The sequence below is a fragment of the Sander vitreus genome, chromosome 4 (assembly GCF_031162955.1).
Source record: "Sander vitreus isolate 19-12246 chromosome 4, sanVit1, whole genome shotgun sequence".
NCBI lineage: Eukaryota > Metazoa > Chordata > Actinopteri > Perciformes > Percidae > Sander > Sander vitreus.
In genome coordinates, this window is record NC_135858.1 from 21,874,368 (window position 1) to 21,885,778 (window position 11,411).

General features: G+C 39.4%; 2 protein-coding genes across 2 annotated transcripts in view; one reads left to right on the plus strand and one right to left on the minus strand.

Moving 5' to 3' along the window:
- Positions 1 to 9,577, plus strand: part of cers5 (ceramide synthase 5) — a 21,279-nt gene extending 11,702 nt beyond the window's left edge. Inside the window, exons 3-10 of the mRNA XM_078249008.1 lie at positions 839 to 969; positions 1,327 to 1,384; positions 1,557 to 1,607; positions 2,230 to 2,322; positions 3,975 to 4,103; positions 4,829 to 4,935; positions 6,238 to 6,394; positions 8,609 to 9,577. Of these exons, the coding sequence (XP_078105134.1) occupies positions 839 to 969; positions 1,327 to 1,384; positions 1,557 to 1,607; positions 2,230 to 2,322; positions 3,975 to 4,103; positions 4,829 to 4,935; positions 6,238 to 6,394; positions 8,609 to 8,773 (891 nt within the window). The 3' untranslated portion in view covers positions 8,774 to 9,577. The remainder of the gene's footprint in view (positions 1 to 838; positions 970 to 1,326; positions 1,385 to 1,556; positions 1,608 to 2,229; positions 2,323 to 3,974; positions 4,104 to 4,828; positions 4,936 to 6,237; positions 6,395 to 8,608) is intronic.
- Positions 9,578 to 9,631: 54 nt separating this feature from the next.
- cox14 (cytochrome c oxidase assembly factor COX14) lies at positions 9,632 to 11,390 on the minus strand. The gene is made up of 2 exons (XM_078249011.1): positions 11,281 to 11,390; positions 9,632 to 10,103 (listed from the first exon to the last, which is right to left on the minus strand). The coding sequence occupies exon 2, from the start codon at positions 10,091 to 10,093 to the stop codon at positions 9,917 to 9,919; it is 177 nt and encodes a 58-aa protein (XP_078105137.1). The 5' UTR covers positions 10,094 to 10,103; positions 11,281 to 11,390; the 3' UTR covers positions 9,632 to 9,916.
- Positions 11,391 to 11,411: the final 21 nt, after the last annotated feature.

Here is an 11,411-nt window from a genome sequence, read left to right on the forward strand (position 1 = left end):
AACGATAGATGCGAGGCTGAGCAAGGTAATGGATTTTGTTTGTTGGACTTAAATTCCACTAAAGGAACCTTAACTTGGGCACAGACACGCATGATAAAACTATTATGCAAGAGCACATTGCTGTCCCGATTGTAACATTAGCAGAAATAGCTCACTTCTATTGTTGCAGTTTTCACTTAAACCTTTCGAGCACACGTTCTGCTGATAACTTTTGTATTTGCTGACTTCACATGCTCTAGTCTCGCTTTGCCAGACCTTCCTCCACAGTGCTCCACAGGAGGGTCTAGTGAGTCCACACAACATTCCGGGATGGGAGAAAAACGTTCTCTGGTTTATTGGCATTTCTTTAAACCAATCACAATCGTCGTGCTAAGCGCCGAGCAGACGGTGCCACGGTGCCTCTGCAAAATAGGCTTGGGAAGGAACTTGTTTTGGTGGAACATGTACATGTATACGTTCAAAAGTTGTTTTAGTCTTGCAGCAGAAAACTTAGATTGGACAGATAATCCAGCTAGCTGTCTGGATTTACCCTGCAGAGATCTGAGGAGCAGTTAACCATAGTCCTCATAAATCCACCAGAGTTTAGAATTCCAACATAAAGAAAGCGGAAGATAATGGACATCCGGCCAATCCAGCGGAATTTCTGGCAGCACCGTAGCAATCCCGGAAGTGGAACGTCGTGGATATAGACTACACATGTTCCCATTGAGAGTGGTTTTTTTTTTGAGAGTCTCAAGTCTTGGACTGGATACTGTATAATAACCAATCTTTCCTTTAATCCTCGTTTGGCACTTTAAACCTAGCTGAGTTGTTTTCTCTTTCTTTTCTCTCCACACAGAATCCAGACTCTCGCCATCTGGATGGCCTATCCAAGCAGCTGGACTGGGAGGTGCGAAAGGTCCAGCGTTGGTTCAGACACCGCAGGAACCAAGATAAACCCAGTACACACACAAAATTCTGTGAGAGCATGTAGGTTAATCCCTATTGTGTTCCCCTTTAACCTCTCTGCATGCTTGAGCACACAGTGGTTGTGTTTTCTGCGCAGGTGTGTGTATTTGTGTGTGTATATTCCTGCATTGCTATCTAAGAGTGAGAACATTTTGGCTGGTTCTAGCTTCTTCGAAGCCTGTTTGTTGTTAGAATTTGGATTAATATTTAAAATAAGAATCCTCTTATGTTAGAGTAAGGATTGTGGGGAGACATGTATTGCTAATGGTTAGGGAAGGGGCAAGTAGATGCATACCATGTGTTTTATTTTTAATGTGCTGTTTCTTTTTTAAACCAGCCCTATTTTCGGGATCATAATTCCTTCTCATTTACTTGTAGGTGGAGGTTTACATTTTATTTGTGCATTTTTACCTATGGGTTCCGGTTTCTGTGGCAGGTGAGCACACCATCAGATCAAGCTTGGAAGCACTTATAAACGGGGGGGGGAAGGAGAAATTCGCTGTTAGAATTGTTTGTTCTTTCACTGATAATATTTGATTGGCTGGGTATATTTCCAAAGATAATAGCCTCATGGATTGTGCGCTGAACTAATGTGTGTTTGTTTTTAGTATCCATGGCTATGGGATACACGGCATTGCTGGTATGGTTATCCCTATCAGGTATGATGCAGTTCTAATCTCTGTCTATATAATCTATTGATGCAATCCAATACAACTACAGCCTCAGAAATTACCTCTGAGTTGAACCAACAAAGTCAAGAACTGAACTTGTATTTATTGTATTGGACTGCATGACTTTGTACGTAATAAACTGGCGCACAGTTATCCAGTCCACAGTTGTTGACTTTTTTCCTCTACCACTTTACACTTAAGGAAACGGCACAGAGCGTGAAAGCAGAAGCATTGTCAGTATCTGTTTTACTTCACTGTCTTTTTCCTGTTCTTGTGTAACTGACGTTTCATAAAAAGCAGTCTGACAAGTTAATATAATGTCTTGATTATCATGTAGATTGAGCCCCGTTTATGACACAATTGTTAGACAATGACACAATTCACTGGGCAGCAGGACTTCTCATGCTTTATTACGTAACTATGGACATCATGGTAATTTATTGGGCTAGGAGGTGTTTCGTGATGAGCATAGTGGTGGTCACACACTTTATTCTTTCACTCTTAATACTGTGTGACATCAGTATAGCTTGTGTTCAAAGAAACATTTTAAAATGAATACAAAATGTATTTGAACTGACTCCCTGAACCTGTCTCACCTCTCTCTCTTCAGGTCATGACTCCAGGTCTTTACCGCTACTATGTGACAGAACTGGCCTTCTACTGGTCACTCATGTTCTCCCAATTCACTGACATTAAAAGGAAGGTGAGAGGAACAACATTCCTGTCCAACACTGTCTCTGTTAGGTTAGACTACACTGGACACACACTCGCTGTGAAACATTTCTTAATGTATCTATTTGGTTCTCATTTGGCAGTGGCAGAGAACGTGTGTGTCCATGTGTGATGCAAAGTTGTTTTTAAATGTATGCACATAAGTCACAGTACATCAAGATCAAACTTGATTGTAAGTTTGCTTTGTTATAAGCTTTAACAGTTCATTTTGGATGGTCACATGTTTGTTTTTTGGGAGGGGGGGGGCCGCGGCGCAGATCCGTCTGTGAATGCTTTGTAATTTCAGCACGAGGGTACCCACTGTCATGTGATTACAGGATGGAGGAGGCCTAACATAAGAATTACAGAAATTATTCAAAATACCAGTGTATTAGAGCTGAAGTTAGTTACAGACATCCTTTAATATTTTAGATCTGGAAAATTTACACATTATGTTTATGGCATTTTACAAAGTGCTCTTCAGGGGCCGTGCTGTTGTTGAATGCATGTTGCATTGGGAGAGTTTTTAAATGTTTATTTAAGACCAAATACATTTTCTACCAAAGACCTTCCTTCTGTCTGTCTATCCATCCTGCAATCTGCTGCTGCCAGATTTGATGTATGTCTCCTATCTTTGCTAACATCTCTGCATGTGTGTTTGTTTTCAGTTGTTCTGAACTATTAATATCTCACCTATATCTTCTCCCCCTGTGCAAGTCTAAACATTTAGAGAGGACAACTTCTTCTAGTTTAAAGAGCATCGGCACATATCCACTCAAAGTGTCTCTAAAGTGTGCATGTGTTGTGTATTATGCCATGTTCACTGTTGCATGGCCTTTTGGTGCACTGTCTGCATGTCTTACCATCTTGTGACAGTTGACATGTATACATAGTTTGGGCATTAGTAATGGTTTGATGTGTGGGGCTGAGAATGGGCATAAAGCAACATTTCTTTTCATCATTCTTTTGCTGTAGTGATGCTAACAGCAAATGTGGTTTTGATTTTAAGAGTTAATAACATTTGTGTTGTCATCTTTAGCTCATGCAGAATGCTGCAACCAGACACTTAAAAAGAAACAACTGATCATATCTGATCACTTTTGTGCATCAACTTGATTTTAGTATTGATTTTAAAGCTTTTATGTCCACCACATGTCTGTCTCAGTTCTTTTTGTTGCAGTTTTCAGTGATCTGCTATTTTGTGAACAGAATGTTGTATGTTATTCATTTTGACTTATAAGGCAACTTTATTTACCAAGGCCTGTGTGTTATCATAGTTATTTGATATTGAGCAGTGCTGAATGCTTTGTGTCAACCTTTTTGAAGATGTTTTTTGACATGTTGCCTTTATTGATAGTGACAGTGCAGACAGGAAACAAGGGGGAGAGAAAGAGGGGTATGACACACAACAATCACAACACACACAACGAGTCTTCATCCGAAATCAAACGGAAACATTGGGGTTACTTGTATGAGTCTGACCCACTAGTTCACCAGAACGCAAACGCCCCAATGTGTCAAATTTTAATTCTCAGTAGCATTTCCTTTTTAACACAACATCCAATGCCCTCAATGGCAAAACAAAGAAGTGGGATTTGTGTAAATGTATGCTAACCATCCCTGTCTCACCATTTTTCATTACAGGACTTCAAGATCATGTTCATCCATCACCTGGCGACAGTTGGCCTGATCAGCTTTTCTTACGTCAACAACATGACGCGAGTAGGGAGCCTCGTAATGTGTGTACACGATGCCTCTGACTTCCTGCTAGAGGTCAGTCAGACACAGTGGGGACTCTAATCGCACACAAAACTGCGTTGATTGAATAGATTGCATTGAAATAACCACACTACTGTAATGCAATGCACTGGAGATGCACTGCAATGTTTTAAAGCAACTAACTACAAACAAATGTACTGTACTTCACTTTGCTTCTGACCATTTTACAGTTCCACTCAAACTGTAACTGATCCTCTCCACCTGGTCCTAATACTTAGTACTTTATTTACAGCTTTTCTGACAGCGTAGAAAGGGAAGGTATGTTTAATGACATGGCCACTTAGTGTATGATGTGATTTGAAATCAGAACACTTGTTTTGCTATTTTTACAGATCTGATATTGAACAGACGCTATCGCTAATATGCTGATATACTACTACTAAACAAATAAAGGCAAGATAAGGAAGATATAGAAACATAACTGCTGTCGACACAGTAAAAATTTACATTTACATACAGTTGTTTCCTCTTAGGATATTGTTCAGTAGGCTTTGGCTTCACTTCACTTGGTTCCTTTTACAATGGAGATGAATTGTGATTGTTGTAGTGTTTCCAGTCACATCCTCTTGGCTGAGATCCAAGTGATTTTTAGATTCTAAATTGTAAACTAGATTAGTGTATGAGCCCAGGAATGAAACGGGGTTGATACGTGGTAAACAATTATGCTCTACATTAAACTTAACATTAACTGTTCCTTGTGTTATTTTGTTTTCCTACAGGCAGCCAAGCTGGCCAACTATGCCAAGTACCAGCGCTTGTGTGATTCCCTCTTCATTATGTTTAGTGTGGCATTCTTCATCACACGACTAGTTATATATCCAGTATGGTGAGTTCTCCGTGACACCTGCAACCTCAGAGTAAATATTATAACTACTCTGACATAACATTTATTAATGTATTAATGCACAAGAGCTCATTGCAATATCTGTATATGTTTCAGGAAATAATAATCTAGCTTTAGCTTTGCAGTTGGCTGAGCTCAGGTGGGCAAATATGAGCATTAGGGATCGACCGATACTGGTTTTTCGATTATTAGAAGTTAATGTAACAGATAACCGATATTTGGAAGCGATATTCATTTACAGTGAAAATGAAAATCTTAATGTCAAAATTAAGATTTTGGAGTAACACAAAACTTTGTTTAAATGCTTTAAGCACATATTTAATAAATTAGAAACTTTCAACATAATGCACAGTAAATGATAGCCGGATAGAGTTGTGGGCAGGAAATTAAGTCAGACTCAGTGGTGAGTGAAACCAAAGCAGAGGGACAGACACAGAGCTGTAGCGGAGCCAGAGTAGTGAACTTTTTAATTAAATAACGTTATCGGTTGTAGGTCAAATAAAACGCTGATATAGATAATCCGCAAACTGCCAAAAAAGAAAACGCCCGATAATCGGCCAGGGCTATCCCTAATGAGCATAACACGTCACGTCTTTTGAGCTTTGCTTTTGTAAGCAAATGCTTGCACAGAAAACAATATAATCCTACAGTGCTTTAATTTCGTTAATTGTATGATGTTTCAGTACATAATACCCTGTGGCTGTAATTAGTAACACTGGCCAGCAGCACACAACCTGTAATCTGAAAACGTGGTGAAACCCCCCCATGCTCTGTTGTGAGAAATAACAATAAATAAAGTGATGCAATTTCCAGGATGCCTGACAGCTTCATCATCATTTTACTTGATATGAGATGTGTGCTAATGTTTAGGGTTAAGGGAGCTGTTTGGATAGCGACTGTTCCTCGACAGAGGCCTGGATGTTGAAGCTTAACCTCCACAGAGACGGACAATAGGGAACCTATTATTGATAGAAGTAACCTGAGCAGCTATATTCAGTGTCTTGGTGTGTGTGTGAGTGATAAAGATAGTGTTCCTGGTGCAGCTGAAATCCATACCTCTGCTGGGGGGAGGTGGGTCTGTTGACAATCTCCGGTCATGCACCTGGATTTAAAGGAAGACATGGCCTCACCAATTACTCACGTAACATTACAGTCGACCTAAGTTACTCACCTGCTTGGTTGCCATTGGAATCCAAATGGGAATTACATTCAATGGGCTCATTACAAGAGTGCTGGTTAATAATATGATTAAAGATTAAATCTATTTGTTTCCTTGTTTTCCAGGGTCCTGAACTCCACTATGTTTGAGAGCTGGGCCATAGTCGGGCCATACCCGTCCTGGTGGCTCTTCAACTTCTTGCTGCTAGTCCTTCAAGTGTTGCATATCATCTGGTTCTACCTCATAGCCCGTATAGCTGTCAAAGCCATGCTGCGGGGCAAGGTGGGTCACCACCACACAGTACACATTACTGAGAATTACTGTAATGTAGAACTTAACAGACTGATCTCATGAAGTGGCGTATGTATAACACGCCAATTCGTATGCCATTTTTGGCGTGTTATCAAGACGCATACTCGCTTTTTTAGCGTGTGTATCAACGCTGTTTGGCCTCCATTGACTTACATTACCTTGCGATTGCGTGTGAATTTACGCCGTAGCGAGTAGTATGAAAGGGTGAAAATCCGCATAGGGAGGTTGGTTGGGGTGGTGGATGGGTCAAACAGCACAGGACTTTCACCCAGGAGACCGGGGATCGTGTCCTGCATGTGACGTTTCCTTTGTGTCCCGCGTGTCACGTTTCCTTAACCCAACCGGTTCTTCTTTTACTAAACCCAACCTGTCCACTGTATACGGCGCTCAAAATGCGTACAGATAACATGCCACTTGGCTTAAGAAAGTGGGCGTGTATGTTTAGGCGAAGTCATGATGTCATGTTGGAACTTAAACAATAAATTGATTGGCAGAAAATTAAAAAACTATTTAGACAATCATTTATACTATTTTGATAGTGTTTAAAGAACAAAAGGACATCCAACACATCAGAGCTATTCCCGCACAAGACGATTGTTGTTTTTCAGCTACAAGAACATAAAAATAATCATCTTCTGACTTGTTTTCTGGTACAAACATCTGATCAGTGCAGTGTAATTTCATGAGGTTTAGTGTAGCTTAAACTCTGTCCAAAGTGGCCTTTTTAAAAAAAATCGCTCAGAACTCTTTAATTATTATTAGATATTGTGTAAGCAAAGATTAACAAATGTCCCAGACCTATTGACCTCAAAACATTAACTTAGTCCCAGCCAGACATCCGTCTATGACCAGAATGTCTATTGAAACACATCATAGCTATGGTTGGTGATGAATTTGCTGCCTCTACACTTCTTTCCTAGCTGTCCCTGACTCTCTCTCATTCTCTCTGCAGACGCTGTTTGTTTCCTCTCCCTCTGGAATGAGAGAGGGAGATCCTGTCTTTCTTTCTGTCTTTGTGCAATGAGCCCTCCTCCAATACTCTCTCGCTTCTTCTCCGTTTGCTTTCTCCACTTGTGACCTTTACCGTCTCTGTTTCTGGCTGTAAGTGTCTGACTCCCTCTGCTGTGATTCCTTTCAAAAATCTTTGTTTCATCTGCCCTGTCCATTTCCGTATCAGTGTAGTCGCAGTGGGTTTAAATTGGAAAGCTGTTGCAGTAGATCAGCACTTAAGATTTAACTCCACTCACAAAGACCGCAGTAAGAGGAGAGTTGTAAATGATGAGTAATGTGGTAATAGTGTCATGAATGTAAGGTATGCCCAACCCGGTTTTCATTAGGCGTGTGATGAAATTATCCAGCACCAAAACCCTGTGGTATGGGTGAACACCGGTGATTTTCATGAATAAGGAATTTGTGGGGCATGAAGCTGCACAATCAAATACACTAGTCATTAAACTAAACCAGTGGTTCCAGCTGTACAGTTCTTACTTACAGACTTACTTGTACTTTATTTGAGTGTTTTAAATTGTATTCTACTTTATACTTCTAACCCTAACCTAACCCTCTGCATCAATAATAATAGTATAATATATATTATAATGTAACAACTACACTTTTACTTTAATACTTTAAGTACATTTTCTTGATAATACTTATGTACTTTTTCTAAGTAAGATTTTGAATGCAGGAGTTTTATTTGTAACAGTAGTTTTGAGATTGTGGTATTCCTATTTTTACTTAAGTAAAAGATTGACTTTGTCATGTGCTTGTGGTTCATTCTTTTTCTATATATAGATAAGTCTTTTTTTAAACTACTCAACATTATTACTACTGATGTTTCCTTCAAACACCTTACCTACAATTATGAGAAATATTATTCACTCTTCCGCCCATTTACAGGTACAGTCTAGAGCAGCTGCTCCTCACTCAACTCCTATAACAGCTACATGAGTCTCATGTTTTACCTGTAAGAAAATCACAACATCAGATGCCAAAAAGATGAACTTGAATTCCACTTAAAATGGCTCAAATAGCTCATTTATAGCGGTGTTCGTTATGATAATTAGGTTACTTCAAAGCTGGGCGTTTAGTACATTATTTTGTCTAACCTCTGTAGATTGTGCTCATTTCTCTCAAGAAAAAAAGAAGAATAATATCCTGTTTCCTCCACCATCTGTCTTCTAGGTATGCAATGATGTCCGCAGTGACATTGAGAGCAGCTCAGGGGAAGAGTCCAACACGCCCATAGAAGGCCCCAAGGCTTCTTTTCATGCTCCCAAGGGAGAAAACGGCACTAACGGCCACTGTGCTGCTGCTAAAGCCCGAGGGCAGAACCACAGCAGCGGGTGACGTGAGGCTGGGAGCCCCCTGCAGTTCGTCCCTCACTTTTCCAGAAGCTTTTCCTTTTGACATTCCCTTGACGTGCAAGGCTCACACACACACACACACACACACACACACACACACACACACACACACACACACGATGGATATGCAGACACATCTGCTTAGGAGAGCCCTGTACCGACATGTATGACACAACTCAAGAGGTGACATGTAAACACTGTAATAATATGAAAATCTGTTTTAGAAGGGGAGTTGCATAGCCTTATTTTTCAAATGATGGGAGTGTTGATGAGGAGTTTGGCTGCAGATGTTGATTAGTTTTAAATGTTCTCTCCCAGTTTTATTGGTCAGATGAACTTGATTATTTTTTTTCTTGCGTGTTGATTCACACTGGATCACAAAAGGCAGAAAATACTACTCTGGAAGTGTGTTGCATTTCTTATCTGTGAGGTTACAGCAGGTATAATACATATAAATAACTGTATAAATAACTATTGTTATAGCTGTGGTTTTATCAGCTCTTAAAAGAAGGGCACCTGCTGAGTGTGACCAAAAATATACTCTTGAAAGTTAAGAGCAGCAGTTTCTGCCTTCTGCGATCTATTGTCGATTTCTCCTTTTAAAAACATTGTTTGGCAAATTTGTGACTTATTGTTTTACCGTATTTTTTACTAAGTCCTATGAGACCAAATGTTTATGAAATTGTTTGTCACTGCCTATGGGAGATTTCAGACATGAGGACTATACTACATGTCTGGTGTCACATTTTCACGTGAGGGCTTTGTAAAATAGATATTTACAAATATACTCTGTTGTGAAAGCTGTCTTTCTTGTTTCAGTCCTGTTTTAAAAACACATTGATTTGTTTGTTTAAAGGCATTTAATATAATACAAACAATTACAGCCATGTTTACTCCTGAAACACACTTTTACACGGGCCATTGATGCAAATAATAGGTTCTTGGTTAATTTGCTTGGTGAAGTTTTCATAAACATCTTTCTTGTGAGGGCACAAGACCGTCAACAATGAAATCACTTAAATGTCCTGAGAGGAATTAACATTTTCATGATTTAGCGACGGACAAAAAGAGGAGGAATGGGAAATGTCCACATCTGTGCAAAACAAAAAGAATAGTCCATCTCATGTCAGTCTTTGATGACTTCATGATCCTGGTTTTCTGCTGCCAGTTTCAGCTGTTTTTGTTTCTGCACGTAGCGGTATCCTCGCATCACACACAAGTAGCCTCCGTAGACCGTCAGCAGCATCATTGAGGTGGAAAACGTCCGATAGCTGATGTCAGCCAGTCGCTTTCCAGACACCATGATGAGGATCCTGAAGGAACCAGGAACAAAAAGTCAGAGCAGGTTCAGCAGCATCATACTGTACAGTAGTACTACTCAAATATGACAGGGGTGGGCCTGATGACTCCATAAACTTAAGATTTTCCCACACCATTTATACTGTGGTAGCTGGTAATTTCAAAATGCTGCAAATAACTTTGCAGTATTGTTTTATGGCCAAATGATTTTTGCATCAGTGATGGAAGTGCTTTGATTGATAAGGTGTTAAAATGTTGTTAGCCAAAAGGCATTTCATCTGGTTATTTTATCCATTTTAACAGTTTCTCAATTTATCCAAAAAATGCTATCATATTGTGATACATACCAATATTTCTATAGAAATTAGGTATACCCACCCCTAGTACTACATTGTATTTTATACTACTTGATACTTCTATTGCACTACATTTTAGAGGGATACTGTATTACTTACAATTATCTTACAGGTGTAGTTATTAATTGTCACATTAATATTAACATACAGAACACATAGTAGGCTTATAAAACGATGTATTGTTAGAAATAAAACTAACCAACAATATACAAAGTATTTAAAGTCAGCTGGTCTGTACATATAATCCAATGATATAATTTGTGTATCAACTCTGATGCATTCTGGAAGAAATCTGAATACTTCTTCAACCACTGCAGTACTTGCATACATGTAAAGCAGCATTGTAGCTGCAAAGTAAAACAAATGTAATGCCTCAAAGTTCAGAGAACAAGTACTAATTGGCATGGATGTAAGTAATTTGGAATAAAATCGGATTCACTTTTGTACAGAAGGTGGAGACCATGGATGACGCGTCGTCTATCTTTATACACAGTCTATGCTTTATCCCAGCTCTGTACATCCGGTAAAACAGACTAGAGTTGCCAACTCTCAGGACGAAATGAAACAAAGCTAAAAGTTTGAGTTTGTGATAAATACACCGACAGTCCAGATTCAGCTGTGGGCCTGTAAAAAACCTAAACTGGTATGTTTTAGTCTCAAGGTTTATTTTCCATTTGCGTTACATTGATGCTTATTTGTTGTCTCTACAAGATAACATATTTCCCCTTTAACACTACAAGCTAGCGAACAGTTGGTCAGCTGTGTAACGTTATGCACACCATTTTATCGATTTCTCATGTCTCCTCTCAAAGCAAATACTTAAATATTTGTTTACCTTTTATTTTATAAGGCGATAACAAGCGCAGGTTATCCTAGTTGTCCTCAATGTCAGCACGCCGACATGTGAAGTTAGCACGCAAGCTAACTAACCTTCGTACGCTTTCGTAAGGTTACGGAAAACCAGAG

Excerpts from the sequence above, each read along its gene's own strand:
- cox14 (XM_078249011.1), bottom strand. The coding sequence starts at position 10,093 with ATGGTGTCTGGAAAGCGACTGGCTGACATCAGCTATCGGACGTTTTCC.